The sequence below is a fragment of the Solea solea genome, chromosome 3, assembly GCF_958295425.1.
Source record: "Solea solea chromosome 3, fSolSol10.1, whole genome shotgun sequence".
In the NCBI taxonomy this organism is placed as follows: domain Eukaryota; kingdom Metazoa; phylum Chordata; class Actinopteri; order Pleuronectiformes; family Soleidae; genus Solea; species Solea solea.
Genome location: NC_081136.1, coordinates 23149190 through 23167598, shown reverse-complemented (window position 1 = coordinate 23167598; position 18409 = coordinate 23149190). Strand labels below are relative to the sequence as shown.

The 18409-nt window shown below is 40.3% G+C and overlaps 2 protein-coding genes across 2 annotated transcripts; both read right to left on the bottom strand.

The window, feature by feature from the left end:
• Nucleotides 1-996: 996 nt before the first annotated feature.
• LOC131456007 (extracellular calcium-sensing receptor-like) lies at nucleotides 997-11246 on the bottom strand. Its single transcript, XM_058623957.1, has 9 exons — nucleotides 11231-11246; nucleotides 10905-11064; nucleotides 10459-10747; nucleotides 10291-10377; nucleotides 9602-9793; nucleotides 4398-4931; nucleotides 3371-3595; nucleotides 2006-2129; nucleotides 997-1898 (listed from the first exon to the last, which is right to left on the bottom strand). Exons 1-9 carry the CDS (start codon nucleotides 11244-11246, stop codon nucleotides 997-999), a joined length of 2529 nt encoding a protein of 842 aa, XP_058479940.1.
• Nucleotides 11247-12529: 1283 nt separating this feature from the next.
• Nucleotides 12530-17643, bottom strand: LOC131456164 (extracellular calcium-sensing receptor-like). The gene is made up of 8 exons (XM_058624226.1): nucleotides 17579-17643; nucleotides 17139-17427; nucleotides 16971-17057; nucleotides 16231-16422; nucleotides 14869-15402; nucleotides 14375-14599; nucleotides 13559-13682; nucleotides 12530-13451 (listed from the first exon to the last, which is right to left on the bottom strand). The coding sequence occupies exons 1-8, from the start codon at nucleotides 17626-17628 to the stop codon at nucleotides 12550-12552; spliced, it is 2403 nt and encodes an 800-aa protein (XP_058480209.1). The 5' UTR covers nucleotides 17629-17643; the 3' UTR covers nucleotides 12530-12549.
• Nucleotides 17644-18409: the final 766 nt, after the last annotated feature.

Genomic DNA, 18409 nt, shown 5'->3' with positions numbered 1-18409 from the left:
TTTGTGACACAGTCAGGGATCAAGACCTCATGGGTGTTATGACCCACACCTTTACTCTGTATGAAAATAATGTGAGGCAAGTCCTCGACACACCGAGTCTCAGTTTAAATTACAGTGAAAAATGCCATGTTACTGTGTGAATCTGATCTGAATTTATGATGAGATGTCCACCATGGCTCATCAATGTTATTGTGTGACTTATGGTGTTGCAGCCATGTCGCTGTGATATAAATGATGTAAACTTCTAATATCCTTCTATCATGTTTTAGTTCAATGATGTGTACATCTCGACCTTGAATGTTTTGTAAAAACGATCTCAGAGAATGTTGAGGCCTTGTTACTACATCCTCAATATATTTTTCATTCTAAATAGAATGAACTCTGACTTTGGGTCTGGAAATGAAGGGACCATTAAAACAACAATAATACACCGGGGTTGGAAAAGAAGGGGAGCAGGGGCAGGTGAGACATCAAAACACAAGATGTTACTTTATTTATTTGATTCAAGTTCAAAGAAGTTCAATCCTAAAGTTCTGGTCTCTAAAAAAAATAGCCAAACAAAGAACCAGGTTAATGCACAAGAAAACCTCAGGGAAAAAACATAGACACAACCAAGGAGGGAAAACGCCACAGCAAACACCCTCCTTTTGACAGAAAGGAGTATGAACACCATCAAGCTCTCACAAAGCTGCAGCACTTCACCTCACAAAAAGGGCAGAGCAAGGTATTTCACCCTCCTTTTATTGCCTCCACTGATGAGCAACTCAAGACTCCTGTGTGCAGGAGGTTGAGAGTCAACACAGACATACACCAAGCAAGTACTGGGGTTGTAACAGTCATCTTTGAATACTAGAATCAATATCTGTAAAGAAATATCAATGTCAAAGCAACGTTGATAATTATTAATTAATGTTTTTTTAATGGTTAGTAATCAATAAGTCACTGTAAGAGTCCACGTCTTACTGACTCAATAACTTTGGGTTAATTTGTGTTTCATCATTTCTTTTCTTTCCCCATCAGGTGCTGTTTTGTATTCTTTTCAGGCTTCAGTAAAATAATGTAACTCTTTGGAGCAAACAGGCAGAACAATAAGCCAAAGCTGGAGGCCAAGATGGCAAATGACTCAACTGCATCTGCATAATTTCCAGGGGAGCTGATATAAGCAGGGACGAATGCTAGCCACACAGCACAGAAGATCAGCATGCTGAATGTGATGAACTTGGCCTCGTTGAAGTTTCCCGGCAACTTTCGGGCCAGAAAAGCCAATACAAAGCACAGACAGGCCTGTAGACCAATATATCCAAAAACACACCAGAATGCCAGGCTAGAGCCCACACTACACTCCAGTATGATCTTTGAATGTTCATATTGTGTATTTCTGGATGGAAACGGGGGAGCATCAATGAGCCAGGCAGCACAGATAACCACCTGAACCAGAGTGCAGCTGGAGATAATGGTCCTCTGCTGCTTAGGCCCCAGCCACTTCATGATGTTGTGCCCTGGCCTGGTGGCAGTGAATGCAGCCAGTACCACCAGGGTCTTCCCCAGGATGCAGGAAATACACAGTGAAAATGTGATGCTAAAGGCAGTGTGGCGCAGCATGCAGGACCAGTACGTTGGCTTTCCAATGAAAAGCAGAGAACACAGGAAACACAGAGTCAGTGCAAACAGAATGAAGAAACTGAGCTCAGAGTTATTCACACGGACGATGGCTGTGTGTCTGTGACAGAAGAAGACTCCACAGACCACCAGAGTGAAGCAGGCGCCCACCACAGACATCACTGTCAGGGCTATTCCCAATAAATTAAAGGTCAAGTACTCCACTTTCTTGGAGATGCAGGCTGTTCTGTCATTGTCTGACCAGAAATCCTCAGGGCAAATTCTACAATCTACTGAGTCTAAAGGGAAAGGGAAGAAAGTATGAACAATTTTCAGTATTGCAGTATTACTTCTGTACTACATATGTCAGAATGGATTTTCTTTTTATTGTTCAGCTCAAACTCACTTGTCTGATTGCTAATTTTGCCACTGTCACATGGTACACAGTCAAAGCAGCAGATAGGCTCCCCACGACGGACAGCCTTCCGGGAGCCTGGAAGACAACTGGCACTGCAAACAGACACTGGCACCTAGAGTGGAAAGACCATGTGCATGGGTACATTTTTATTGGTTAATCTATTAACGGATTGGAAAATACCTCAAAACAACTTGTCAATAAATTATTTGTTACTTCTAGTTTCTCAAGTGTGTTTAACACAGTGTTCTGAGTCTTATGTTGGTAAGATATTATTGGTATGAAGTCACCAAACAACTTTTTGATGGTCACATTGTTATAAGGTGCACACACAGGACTGGGTTCCTGCCCAGATTACTGTTACTCCTTGTCAACAGGATGTTCCAACAAGTCTGTTAAAACCCTTCCCTTTCTTCTCTCACGCTCTCTCTGTGTCCTCATCTTACAGGTTGCAGGATCCAGATCCAGTTTTTGAGGATTATATTATCATACATATCATCACCATTATTAATATGCTTTAATTAAAGTTGATATCAGTATGTTTTTTTTATCAACAATCTCTGCTGCTGCTTATATAAATGACATTGTAGTTCTACAAACATTTCATCACGGACTCAGAACTGTCCTGTATAAACATATAACTTGATACAATTGTTGTGTATCTGTTCCTGGTCTCTTTCTTCTGTCTCTACATCATCTCCCTCTTGTCCTTTCTGTCCCCCATTTTTCCTTTCACCCCAACCAGTCGTGGCAGATAGCTGCACATCTTTGAGTTTGTCAGAGATTTCTTCCGGTTAAAAGGGAGTTTTTTTCTTTCCACTGAGGCCTAGTTGTGTGAATTGTTGGGTTCCTCTGCTCTCCATGATGTTGTCTATATACAGTGTCTTGAGAAAATGTACGTTATGATTTGGCGCAATACAAATAAAATTGATAAGCTATTCCATAACCTGTGGTTCTGTTAAATATATTTATATGTAGATCTATGAGAGCTCTTTCAAAAACATTTAATGTCATGAAGAAAGATTAATTCATTGTCTACCGCTTTATCCTGCACATGAGGGTCGCGGGGAGCTGGAGCCAATCCCAGCTGACAGAAGACAAAAGGCGGGGTCAGACCTAGGATGGGTCATCAGTCCAGCATACAGAGACAATCAACCATTCAGTCTTACATTCCATAAAGAAAGATCCATGAGGAAAACAACAGTCATAGTCCAACTGGGCCTTGAATCGCTGTTGTATATGAAAATATATATCAGATCCAGTCTGCTCTGTCCACCTGACTTACCTCCATCTCAACCTACAGAACTTCAACAGTTGGCATCTGATGAAGGTAAAAACACAGTGTGAGCAGCTTGCCTCACTCTGATGTCCTGCCCACATTATCCTGTCTTCCTGGATCAACAGCTCCTCTCCAACAGCCTTGGTTCCATCAAACAAACCCACGTTGACAAATTCAATGTTTCCTTCTGGGCCTCTCTGCCAGTTGATAATATCATAATAGGGTACAGAGTCACCCTTGGCATCAAAATCCACCTCCTCCCCAGTAATCTGAAATTTCACTTCCTGGAGGTAGTGTTGCAGCTTGAAAATTAGGAAATGCACAAAATGAAACAGCGAATTAGCTTAAACCCTAACCCTGTCTTGCAGAACTTCCTAGTCTTCAGAGTTTTGAGGTTTCAATCCCCCTAAAAATCAAGCTAAACATCCCAGGCCTGAATTTGTACGGTAGTAAAAATGTAACATCACATTAACATGAACACATCAAATGGAAATTAAAACATGTTGTCCAAAAATAAGTAAATCAATTTCAATATTGATCAGAAATAATTGTAATTATCTTTTTGGCCATAAGTGAGAAGTCCAGTGCTATGTTTACAATGTAACAATAAACAATTGGAAAAAAAAAAGTCGGAAATGTATTTCAGTAAAATTTTAAATATATTTAGATTTTTTATAATACAGAAAATATGTATGTCACATGTACAGTATGGTACATGACTTTGGTAAATGGGAAATAGTTTTCGTTGAAATGAAAATTGTTGGTCAAAATCGAAAATCAGGCACAGCGCAACGCTCCACAGCGCACCGCTCCTACACTGTATGCTTCTCCGTCTCCAAGCAGTCTCTCCGTATCCAACGCAACCTGGGTAATTTCTCGACACTCTGCTTTATCCCCACCTCCAAGTAATAATCTTTTTGACGAGGATCGAGTACACTCGCGATGAAGTGCAGCCATTTTCGGCCGATATGTTTCGGTGGACGACTTTTCAATGCATTACTAGTTATCGTGGTCTGAAGTCCACCTACAATGCTTACAAGGCCCACCACTTTGGGCTTTGACCAACAGTTTGTAATGGTAAAACAATAGTGGATTATACCGTACCTGCCAAGGGTGTATGTTGTTGCTCTGAGCACATGAGTTGTTCTGGAATGGCCCCCTCCCCGGCTGACAGAGAAGGAGGTTGTGCAGGGAATGGGCAATGGCATATACAGCCTTATATACATTATAGGCAACTCTAGGGCTGGATGTATTCATGTAGGATGAGTGCTGTTCCAGCAGAGACTCCTGCCCTGAGCAGGGTGGCATCTTGGTGACAGAGGATGGAAAAGGACTGCAACCATACAGAGACTCCCACAGCTCATGCACCAGGACATTGTCAGGATATCTCTTAGGGTTTACTGTCTGCAGGAAGTCACCCAATCTGGAGATATGACCTTTTCTGATGCCAAACCCAATGGTTCCTCCCAAGTAAGGGTAATACTCTCTCCCTGAAAAGACTGATGCTGTGACCAAGGCTTCACTCGCCACCCACTGGATTCCACTGATGTTCTGAGTCATGTAGTCACTCAAGAAAGGTGTCATATCCCCTTGGCCTGCAAATACCACCACCACTTTTGCAGTAGAGCTACGCATTACCTTTACAGAGGGTCAGATAATGTAGATGACAGGGTTTTACACAGAGACAAAAACACAACTGAGTGACAATAAGAAAAACTCAGATGTACACAGTCAATAATAAGTAGTATTTCTAGTATAGACTTTAGTACAAGGCAATATTTCAGGTGTTCATTTTGAAGAAAATACTTTATTTTGCCAAAGTCAGGTCATGCTTTTGTTTACATGATTCATCATTTCCTGTTGTATTTTAGTACTAATTGTCACTTGACTTCAAACCCTGTATTTTCCCAGCACTGTATGCTTTGCCCAAATAGTTTCATCTATTCATCTTCCTCGTGTTATGACCGTCTTCATTTTCTGGACATTGTCTTGTGTTTTGCAATTCTGATCCTATTGTCATTTTTGATTGAAAGCACATGTACTGACCCATTGTGGACTTAGTTAAATCATGTCTTAGGAAAAGTTGTTATTGATACATGGTCAGAGAGGGACTACCGGTGCGACGCCATGTAGGGAGGACACAAGGTGACAGAGCTTGACACCAGATACCTGTTAATAAGGCTTCTTCTCAACTTCATAACCACATTTTCACGGCTTTTATGACTGTCAAAGTCTCCAGGTAACAGATACAACTGTCTAAGCCGGTTTCAACGAGTCAAAACACCGCCATGCCTGACACACGCGGGACCGCTAAGCAAGCTAACGATAGCTCCCAGGCCACCTTGACCCAGAATACTGCTAAGCCTTCCTCTGACCAAGTTATGATTAATGTTATACAAGCCATACGTGAACTAATTGCCAAGATCGACCAGAAGGCAGAGTACTGAACTACGCACTCAAATTGAGTTCCTGCAGAGTGAGTTTAAGAAGGCTAACAAGCTAGCCGAGGCCCAATGTGCTCTGTGTACACTGAGCAGGTCTGCAGGTTATATAAACTCCTTTTTACAGACATACAAGATATTAAATCTAACATTTTTTCTCACCTGCCCATCAGTCCTATTCGAGAATAGATTATTTTCTTCTGGATGAACAGCTGATTCCCCTACTCAAGTCAATTGAAAATGAGACCATGGTCATTTCGGACCATTGTCCGGTGGTAATGGATATCAGCTTTCCTGACAACATAGCCCCTCAGCGAACATGCCGTTTTAACCTTTGTCTCCTCTCAATCAAGATTTTGTTAATTACATATCCAATCTTATTGATCTATTTATGGAAACCAATCAAGACCCACAGATAAGTAAAGGCTGCCTATGGGAAAAACTTAAAGCCTATCTAAGGGGAATAATAATATCCTTTACTGCCAGTGCCAACACAAAGAACACAAAACTTATTTCAGAAATAGAGATCAGGATCTGCGCTATTGATCAGGAACATGCATCAACACCCTCTGAAAATCTCTACAGAATTTCACTTCAAACTGAATATGACATTATAATGACTGACCGTGCTGAGGATTTACATCGAAAATCACGTTTGAACTACTATGAATCCGGAGACCTGGATTAGATAATGGCGGTAGCAACACGGAACAAAAAAGTATTATTAAACAATTTTCGAGAATTCTACAAAAACTTATATAAAACTGAAGCAGGTGACGACACTGATTACAGAATTATGCCGTCTCTGGACCAGGACAGTAACAACGCGCTTGAGAAACCACTAACGAAGGCTGAAATTGAAAGGGCCATTAAAACATCCAAATCTGGGAAGTCGCCCGGCCCGGACGGCTACCCTTTTGAATTTTATAAAGCCCTTTCTGTTAAACTTGTGCCACTTCTATGCGAAGTATACGAAAAAGCCTTCTAAAGGAAAACTCTACCCTTAACGATGACGCAGGCAACTATATCTGTTCTTCTCAAAAAGGGTGAAGATCTGTTAAAATGTGACTCTTATCGACCAATCAGCTTACTCTGCTCTGATTATAAAATCTTAACAAAGACCCTTGCAGCGAGACTTGAACCAACCATATACAATATAATCCACAGAGATCAGGCAGGCAACTAGCTCTCTTTAACATACTTTATATGCCAAACGACACGCAAGAGGTACTATCATTAGATGCACAGAAAGCCTTTGACAGGGCGGAATACAATTATTTATTTGCAGCTCTCAGAAAGTTTGGGTTTGGACAGAAATTTTGTAGCTATGTAAATCTTTTGTATTCTGATCCACAGGCTTCTGTACGCACAAATCACCTGATATCAGACTATTTTCTGATTTGCAGGGGTACAAGACATGGATGTCCCCTGTCACACCTATTGTTCAATATCACTGTTGAACCTTTGGCTGTCTCCTTGAGGGAAAATACCAGCTTATTGGGCATAGACCGATGTGGCCTCAACCATATTTCAACCATTAACTCTCATTATACTGTGATGATCTCCTTTTGTACCTTTCACACCCAGATACATCTATACCTGTTGCATTAGACCTTATCACTAAATTTGGGGTAATTTCTGGTTACAAAATAAGGATGTCTGAAGGAAGTCACCCAAATTATACAAAAAAAGAGACATCTTGACATGTTCCCCTTTAGGATTACATATGACTCCTTTAAATACCTAGGTGTACATGTTACTGAGAGATGTAAGGATCTATTTAAAAAATAAATTTAAGGTGGAACTGGACAGAACTAAACAAGATGGTCATCCCTCCCATTATCGTTGGCAGGAAGAATTAACTCCATAAAAATGACTATAATGCCACAATTCTTATTTCTTTATCAGACAATCCCCACATTTATTCCTAAAGCATTCTTTACTGAAATTAATAAATACATATCCACCTTTATATGGAACAGAACTGTGCCACGAATTAGGCAAACTTTTCTAGAGAAAAAGTCAGATGTACACAGTCAATAATAAGTAGTATTTCTAGTATAGACTTTAGTACAAGGCAATATTTCAGGTGTTCATTTTGAAGAAAATACTTTATTTTGCCAAAGTCAGGTCATGCTTTTGTTTACATGATTCATCATTTCCTGTTGTATTTTAGTACTAATTGTCACTTGACTTCAAACCCTGTATTTTCCCAGCACTGTATGCTTTGCCCAAATAGTTTCATCTATTCATCTTCCTCGTGTTATGACCGTCTTCATTTTCTGGACATTGTCTTGTGTTTTGCAATTCTGATCCTATTGTCATTTTTGATTGAAAGCACATGTACTGACCCATTGTGGACTTAGTTAAATCATGTCTTAGGAAAAGTTGTTATTGATACATGGTCAGAGAGGGACTACCGGTGCGACGCCATGTAGGGAGGACACAAGGTGACAGAGCTTGACACCAGATACCTGTTAATAAGGCTTCTTCTCAACTTCATAACCACATTTTCACGGCTTTTATGACTGTCAAAGTCTCCAGGTAACAGATACAACTGTCTAAGCCGGTTTCAACGAGTCAAAACACCGCCATGCCTGACACACGCGGGACCGCTAAGCAAGCTAACGATAGCTCCCAGGCCACCTTGACCCAGAATACTGCTAAGCCTTCCTCTGACCAAGTTATGATTAATGTTATACAAGCCATACGTGAACTAATTGCCAAGATCGACCAGAAGGCAGAGTACTGAACTACGCACTCAAATTGAGTTCCTGCAGAGTGAGTTTAAGAAGGCTAACAAGCTAGCCGAGGCCCAATGTGCTCTGTGTACACTGAGCAGGTCTGCAGGTTATATAAACTGCAACATAGGCAAACTTTTCTAGAGAGGCCAAGGTAAAATGGTGGTTTAGCATTACCAAACCTATTGCACTATTACTGGGCAGCTAACCTTCATGCCCTTTCATATTGGACATCTAACATCCCTGAACATGAGGCCCCAGTATGGTTACAACACTCTAGCTCCCCCAACTCACTGGCTGCCTTGGCGTGTGCTCCGATGCCGATTAGCAAGCGCTATCACACAAATAATCCAATAATTGGGAACTCCCTCCGAATCTGGTCACAATTTAGAGTACATTTTGGACATAATAAATCGCTTCTATTCAGTCCCATCCTTGCCAACCCCTTTTTTCCTCCCTCTCTCACAGATCCAGCATTTAAGGTGTGGAAAAGTTGAGGTCTCATATGTGTAAAGGATTTCTTTAAAGATGGCCTTTTTATTTCATTTGACTATCTAAAGGTTTTCTTCAGATATCTGCAGCCATTTATTGATTATTTTAATGAGAAATGTTCTGTGCCTGCACAAGATAACGATAACCCTGATGCTCTGTGTTAATATGTGTTAATATGTGTTAGCAACACAAAGGTGTCTTCAACTGAAACAGAGACTCATTAACTGACTAAACAGACCTAAGTTCATTTTTTATAGCATCAAATCACAATTCTACCCAGCCCCTAGAGTTCCGGAGGGTGTTGTTATTTTATCTTGTGGTAAGAACATATTTAAGGGGCAACAGTGGGTCAGTGGTAGAGTGAGTCGTCTTTCAACTGAAACTGACTTATACTCACATTACTGTGCCAGCAGTGTGTGAATGGGCATGAAAGATGTGTGACACAAAAAATGTGCTGCACATAGATGCAATGTATACATTAAATGTGAATGTACGATATGTGAATGGGTGAATGACAAAAACTGTAGTGTAAAGCACCTTTGAGTGGTCATCAACACTAGAAAAGCTGTATATGAATACAGAACACTTACCATTTAAAATGTAGAAGTAAACAATGCCCACAGTGTTTTCTTACCTTTATTATCCTTAGTCCAGTCTGACGATTGTAGAGCAGAGGAATAATTTCTTGGTACGCTACACATACTTTGGTTTCCTGTAATTCTCTCAGTAAACCTTTTGCAGCAAAGTGGCCATAATCATGGTCTCCTTGCAGCAGCCCCACCCAAGTCCAGTTGAAGTGCACCAGTAGCCGTGCAATGGCTTTCACCTGGGCTCAACAGAAAAGACAATCAACTCACCCAGTTTCATTTCAGAGACATCAAAAACGTTTGTAAATTAAAAGCAATATATTGATAAATTATTTGTTTTTGTGCCCTGTTATAACATGTTTGTAGTCTGTAAACGATAAAGTGTGGATGTTTGGCAGAAAAAAAAAATAAATATGTATTGTTTGTTAGGGACAACACACATAAGCATTGTTCCTTCTTAATAAAATGTAAGCAGTGCTGTATATAAGACTCTAAAACAAGCAGAAAGACTAACAATGAAAAAGACATTGACAAAACATCAATAAAAAGGATTATAGCAATAAACAAAAATAGAAATATACCGTGATTACAATAATGACCAAACCTGAAAAGAACTCTCACAGAATATAAGAGGGAAACTTTTCAGGTACTTATTATTGAGAAGTATTTCTGTAATATTAAGAATTATTTCTGATGACAGTAGTAGTACATGTGTAAAAGTGCTTTGACATTTTACCTGGTAGTCATCACTAGGAATTACTCTGAAGAAGGTTGGATGTTTTCTTCTGTCTGACAAACATGCACATGAAGAAAAGTAGCTGATCTGTGTAAAAACAGAGTGCAGTGTTACTGAGAAAATAATACATTTTTTGTGATGCTTGACATGAATAAAAGTTACCGTTACCATGGGGATCCGGAATGGCTGCAGGATTCTTGACAAAACAATAGACTGAGCAGATCCAGAAGCCCCAATCACAGCGAGGAGTGACGAGGCATTTGTGCACATAGAAGAGTTTTCCTTACTCACCCCATTCAGCATCGATAAAACAGCTCTCTGTCCTGTCAGTGGATATCCACATGAATCAAAGATTTTGTAGCCCAGAGTGTGATTCGGCAACAGCACTGGATTCTGGTTTATCTCCTCCACTGCCAGTCTCATAGTCTGAGCCCACCGGAAAGCCCTGGTAAATAGTCTGTGGCTGATTCAGATGAATGTAGTCTGTTCATATAAAAACTCTAATGATTATAAACACATTCTGTCTACTCCATTTTATATTGAGAGTGCAAAATTAGACATCAATTACAGGAAAAAATAAATAAAATTCTCCCACTGTCATCTATGAAACTCACCCATTGCAATTTATTGGTGGTGGTCTGTAGGTGCCGTTAAGGTCTGGCATTTTTAGATTAAAATGAAGGGGGAACATCCCACCAATGACATAGTCCCCCTGGACCACAAATCCTGGCTGGAAGCTGTTTAGGAGAGTGCACTTTGAGGCTGCTGGTGGAGCTGCAGTGGTGATGCTGGAAAGTGAGCTATCAGTTAAAGTGAGGACACTGATAGAGCAAAGCAAAGAAAATAAAGCAAGTGAAGTCATAATGTTTCACTGGGCTGAGGAGAGAATGAGAGGGACAGAGGAAATGAAGGGCACTTTATAAAGGCTACAGTATCTCACCTTCTGAGTCTTGCATCTTATTAATGACAGTGTGGCTTTGGATTGGACAGTAGTCCACAATCAGGAACTAAAGTGGGTTATTGCAAACTGTGGGGAAAAAGCTGAGGCCCAAAACAAAGAAAAAACAAAGACAAATACACAAACAAATAGAGTCTCATATGATAACCATTGTATGGTACTGTTATTTGTTTGTTTTTTTGTTAAATGTAAAGAGGCAACAGACATTAATGTTACTCATGATTACTGTTTGGTTACTGTCATAAAGATGAAAGCAAAGATAAACAACTGTATTTTCTTTAGAGAGGATTTGGTCATGATGCTTTGGGTTTCTCAAGTGACAGTCCGACTGATTATTAAGATTTTGGACCCAGAAGGAGTCGAGGTCCAGCAAGCATGGTGTCTCCGATGCCGGCAGTACACCTGCAGAGGCCCCAACACCTTATGGCATATGGATTCATATGATAAACTAGAGAAACCACAAAACCCTTCTCAATGGCCCGCTGATGCTTGCACTGATAATCCTGCAGTCGACCAGTTCCAGCTATTTCCCCCCTCCACCAAAGCAGCAATTTCATCCAAGTCCTCAATTCTCCTCCTCTAAAACAACATGTTAGAATATTACTACTTCAATCTCTTAAATGTATGACTTTATTCTTTAACTTTGTGCTTTTTTTCCCTCAATGTGGCCCTAATACTTGTTGTACATAATTGACTTTCAACATTGCAAGTTTTTCCATTTCTTATTAAGGTGTTTGGGTCTCTACTTCCCATGGGCTCATCATCCGTCGGAGGGGCAAAGGAGGTTGGGCGCAGTGTGAATATGCAATATAAATGCAGACCATTTACATTTGTTGCACTATTTCAGTCAACTCCATGTGATACAAAGTATTTCCCCATAAGATGGTCTTTATTTGTCTAAAGAGGCTTTCCTTTTACTGGTGAGAGCTGATACAAATATTCAACAGCTATGATGGAGACTTTGCCAAAGGTGGAAATATCACTGCATTGTTTATTTTGTTGTAGTCTACCAAAGTTTATGATCTATCATGGAAATGACCAAGAATCAATATTTCTATGTCGTTCTCGTTTCTTTGTTACACATACAGTATTATAATAACTGCTTTTCTGCAAGCATCCTGTGAAAGTTCCATGTTATCTAAATCTTCTTGACATCAATCAGTATCTGTAAAGACATATCAATATCAAAACAACATTGATTAAATAGTTAGTTAGTCCATAAGTCACTAAAAGAAATGTATAAGTCCACTTCCTACTGATTCAATAGCTTTGGGTTAATTTATTTGTTAATTTGTGTTTCATCATTTCTGTTCTTTCCCCATCAGGTGCTGTTTTGTATTCTTTTCAGGCTTCAGTAAAATAATGTAAGTCTTTGGAGCAAACAGGCAGAACAATAAGCCAAAGCTGGAGGCCAAGATGGCAAATGACTCAACTGCATCTGCATAATTTCCAGGGGAGCTGATATAAGCAGGGATGAATGCTAGCCACACAGCACAGAAGATCAGCATGCTGAATGTGATGAACTTGGCCTCGTTGAAGTTCCCCGGCAACTTTCGGGCCAGAAAAGCCAATACAAAGCACAGACAGGCCTGTAGACCAATATATCCAAGAACGCACCAGAATGCCAGGCTAGAGCCCACACTACACTCCACTATGATCTTTGAATGTTCATATTGTGTATTTCTGGATGGAAACGGGGGAACATCAATGAGCCAGGCAGCACAGATAACCACCTGAACCAGAGTGCAGCTGGAGATGATGGTCCTCTGCTGCTTTGGCCCCAGCCACTTCATGATGTTGTGCCCTGGCCTGGTGGCAGTGAATGCAGCCAGTACCACCAGGGTCTTCCCCAGGATGCATGAAATACACAGTGAAAATGTGATGCTAAAGGCAGTGTGGCGCAGCATGCAAGACCAATATGTTGGCTTTCCAATGAAAAGCAGAGAACACAGGAAACACAGAGTCAGTGCAAACAGTATGAAGAAACTGAGCTCAGAGTTATTCACACGGACGATGGCTGTGTGTCTGTGACAGAAGAAGACTCCACAGACAGCCAGAGTGAAGCAGGCGCCCACCACAGACATCACTGTCAGGGCTATTCCCAATGAATCGAAGGTCAAGTACTCCACTTTCTTGGAGATGCAGGCTGTTCGGTCGTTGTTTGACCAGAAATCCTCAAGGCAAATTGTACAATCTACTGAGTCTAAAGGGAAGAAAGTATGAACAATTTTCAGTATTGCAGTATTACTTCTGTACTACAATTGTAAGAATGGATTTACTTTGACATTTTATTGTTCAGCTCAAACTCACTTGTCTGATTGCTAATTTTGCCACTGTCACATGGTACACAGTCAAAGCAGCAGACAGGCTCCCCACGACGGACAGCCTTCCGGGAGCCTGGAAGACAACTGGCACTGCACACAGATACTGGCACCTAGAGTGGAAAGACCATGTGCTGATATTGGTACATTTTATTGTTTAATCTATTGACAAATGGAACATTCCTCCAAACCATCTTTTCAATGAAGTATTTGTTACTTCTAACAGTGTTTTGAGTTTTATGTTGGTTAGATATATTTGGTCTGCAGATGTCAGTTTAAACTACAGGTATGCCAGTCGTCATCAAACAACTTTTTGATGGTCATATGGTTGTAAGGTGTACACGGAGGACTGGGTTCCTGCCCATAAGCTTTTCCATAACCTGTGATTCTGTTAAATATATTTAGCCTTAGATCTATTAGAGCTCTTTCAAAAATATTTAATGTCATGAAGAAAGATTCATTCATTTTCTACTGCTTTATCCTGCACATGAAGGTTGTGGGGAGCTGGAGCCAATCCCAGCTGACATGGGACAAAAAGGCGGAGTCAGACCCAGGACACAGTCCAGCACACAGACAAACAACCATTCACTCTTACATTCCATCAAGAAAGATCCATGAGGAAAACCACAGTGGATAGTTGGTCACCAAACACATCATAGTCCAGCTGGGCTTTGAATCTCCGTTGTGTATGAAAATAAATATCAGATCCAGTTTGCTCTATCCACCTGACTTACCTCCATCTCAACCTACAGAACTTCAACAGTTGGCATCTGATGAAGGTAAAAACACAGTGTGAGCAGCTTGCCTCACTCTGATGTCCTGCCCACATTATCCCGTCCTCCTGGATCAACAGCTCCTCTCCAACAGCCTTGGTTCCATCAAACAAACCCACGTTGACAAATTCAATGTTTCCTGCTGGGCCTCTCTGCCAGTTTATAATATCATAATAGGGTACAGAGTCGCCCTTGGCATCAAAGTCCACTTCCTCATCAGCAATCTGAAAGTTCACTTCCTGGAGGTAGTGTTGCAGCTTTAAAATTAAGAAATGCACAATAATGAAACACTGAAATGTAACATAACGTTAAAGTGAACACATCTCATGGAAATTAAAATATCTTGTTGTTAAAATTTAGATGCAACACAGAAAATATGTTTGCCACATGTACATTATACTGCATGACTTTGGTAAATGGGAGATTGTTACCATGGTCTGAGGTCCATCTGCAATACTTACAAAGCCCACCACAAGGCTTTGACCTACAGTTTGTAATGGTGAAGAAATAGCGGATTATTCAGTACCTGCCAAGGGTGTATGTTGTTGCTCTGAGCACATGAGTTGTTCTGGAAAGGTCCCCTCCCTGGCTGACAGAGAAGGAGGTTGTGCAGGGAATGAGCAATGGCATATACAGCCTTATATACATTATAGGCGATTCTAGGGCTGGATGTATTCATGTAGGCTGAGTGCTGTTCCAGCAGAGTCTCCTGCCCTGAGCAGGGTGGCATCTGGGTGACAGAGGATGGAAAAGGACTGCACCCATAAAGAGACTCCCACAGCTCATGCACCAGGACATTGTCAGGATATCTCTTAGGGTTTACTGTCTGCAGGAAGTCACCCAGTCTGGAGATATGACCTTTTCTGATGCCAAACCCAATGGTTCCTCCCAAGTAAGGGTAATACTCTCTCCCTGAAAAGACTGATGCTGTGACCAAGGCTTCACTCGCCACCCACTGTATTCCAGTGATGTTCTGAGTCATGTAGTCTCTCAAGAAAGGTGTCATCTCCCCCTCAGCTGCAAATACCACCACCACTTTTGCAGTAGAGCTACGCATCACCTTTACAGAGGGTCAGATCATGTAGATTACACAGAGACTAAATCAAAACTGAGTGACAATGAGAAAAACTCATGTACACAGTGAAAAATAATTTCTATAGACCTTAATATAAGGCGATATTTCAGGTGTTATAGGTAATACTTTTTTTGCCAATGTCAGGCAATGTTTTTGTTTACATATTTTGTGTTGTATTGTGGTACTAACATTGTCTCTTGACTTCACACCCTGAATTTCCAACCATTGACATTTTCTTCTCTCCCCCAATAATTTCACCTGTGACATAATTCATCTATTGATCTAATATGGGCCTGATGAGATAAATGGATGAAAGTGAGACAAAGATACTGTTTTCTTTGTGTCTAAATTTAATGATAACAAGGAGGTCCAGGTGCTTTTATGGCTCTATGTGTTAATATGTGTTAGCAGCACCAAACTGTCTTCAACTGAAACAGAAACTCATTAACGCTATAAAAGCTTTATTTCATTTTTTATAGGAACACATTACCACTCTACCCAGCCCCTACAGTTTCAGAGGGTGTTATTATTTTATCACATTATCAGTCTTTCAACTGAGTCTACATGCTGATGTTTCTTTGGGCAAGACACCACACACTGTGCTGGCAGTCTGTGAATGGGTATGAAAGATGTGTGACACAAAATGTGCTCCACATAGATGCAATGTATAAAGGTGTGAATGTATGTGAATGGGTTGAATGACAAAAACTGTAGTGTAAAGCAGCTTTGACTGGTCATCAACACTAGAATTACTGTATTTAAATACAGACCACTTAAAGGTAGAAGTTAACAGTGCACACAGCATGTTCATACCTTCATTATCCTTAGTCCCGCCTGACGATTGTAGGGCAGAGGAATCATTTCTTGGTACGCTACACATACTTTGGTTTCCTGTAATTCGCTCAGTAAACCTTTTGCAGCAAAGCGGCCATAATCATTGTCTTCTCGCAGCAGCCCCACCCAAGTCCAGTTAAAGTGCACAAGCAGCCGTGAAAAGGCTTTCACCTGGGCTCAACAGAAAAAGACAATCAACTCAGTTTCATATCAAAAACTTGATGAAAGAAAAGCAACATCTTCATAAATGATTTGGTCTTGTGCCCTGTTATAACATGTCTGTATTCTTTGTTTGTTAGGGACGCCACATATAAGCATTGTTCAATCTTAATAATATGCAAACCATGCTGTGGTTTCTAAGACTCTAAAACAAGCAGAAAGACTAACAATGACAAACATCAATATGGCAAACATCAATAATAAAGATTATAATAATACATATATAAATAACAATAACAAATTGAAATATACTGATTATCATCAGACCGTATAATATTATTATCATGACCAAATCGGAAAAGAAGACAAACTGAATATTAGAAAGAGAAAAAGTTATAATCCATGGATTTAATCCTCAATGGATATCTCAAATATTTACCTGTTGTTCAAATATTTACCAGTTTTAATTTTATAGTTTAAAGCTCTAAAGGTAGTTATAATAAAATAATGTGTTGAGCTTTGGATGAATACAATAACTGACCACATGTTTTACATTTTACCTGGTAGTCATCACTAGGAATTACTCTGAAGAAGGTTGGATATTTTCGTCTGTCTGACAAACATGCACATGAAGAAGTGTAGCTGATCTGTGTAAAAACAGAATGCAGTGTTACTGAGAAAATAATACATTTTCTGTGATGATTGACATACATAAAAGTCAATTTTACCATGGGGATCCTGAATGGCTGCAGGATTCTTGAAACAACAATAGACTGAGGTGATGCAGAACCGCCAATCACAGCGAGGAGTGACGAGGCATTTGTGCACATAGAAGAGTTTTCTTCACTCACACCATTCAGCATCGATAAAACAGCTCTCTTTCCTGTCAGTGGATATCCACATGAATCAAAGATTGTGTAGCCCAGAGTGTGATTCGGCAACAGCACTGGATTCTGGTTTATCTCCTCCACTGCCAGTCTCATAGTCTGAGCCCACCGGAAAGCCCTGGGATAAAGTCTGTGGCTGATACAGATGAATGTAGTCTGTTCATGTAAAAACTCTAATGATTATAAACACATTCTGTCTACTACATTTTATAGTGCAAAATAAGACATAATTTACAGGAACAAGTAAATATAATCCTCCCACTATCATCTATGAAACTCACCCATTGCAATTTATTGGTGGTGGTCTGTAGGTGCCATTAAGGTCTGGCATTTTCAGATTAAAATGAAGGGGGAAAATCCCACCAATGACATAGTCACCCTGGACAAAAAATCCTGGCTGGAAGCTGTTTAGAAGAGTGCACTTTGAAGCTGCTGGTGGAGCTGCAGTGGTGATGCTGGAAAGTGAGCTATCAGTTAAAGTGAGGACAGTGAGAGAGTAAAGCAAAGAAAATAAAGCAAGTGAAGTCATAATGTTTCACTGGGCTGAGGAGAGAATGAGAGGGACAGAGGAAACAATAAGGCACTTTATAAAGGCTAAAGTATCACACCTTCTGAGTCTTGCATCTTATTAATGACAGAGTGGCTTTGGATTGGTCAGCCTCACCCAAGTCCAGTTGAAGTGCACCAGCAGCTGTGCAATGGCTTTCACCTAGGCTCAACAGAAAAAGACAATCAACTCACACAGTTTCATATTGCGGACATTAAAAAACTTGAACAAATAAAAAGCAATATATTCATAAATTATTTGGTTGTTTGCCCTGTTATAACATGGATGTATTATGTGAACTATAAAGCATCGTATAAATAGTCTTGCATCTTATTACTAACAGAGTGGCTTTAAATAAGCCAAAGAAGTTTGGGATTCTGTTCTGTTGAGTGATGAAACAAAACTGGATGTTTTCGGGCCTATGGATCAGCGGTACGTCTGGAGGAGAAGAATGAAGCATACGCAGAAAAGTAAACCGGCATGGAAGTGGCACAGTGATTCTCTGGGCATTCTTCACTTCCTCTGGCACTGGAAAACTTTAGAGTCTGGAGGGAAAGATGGATTA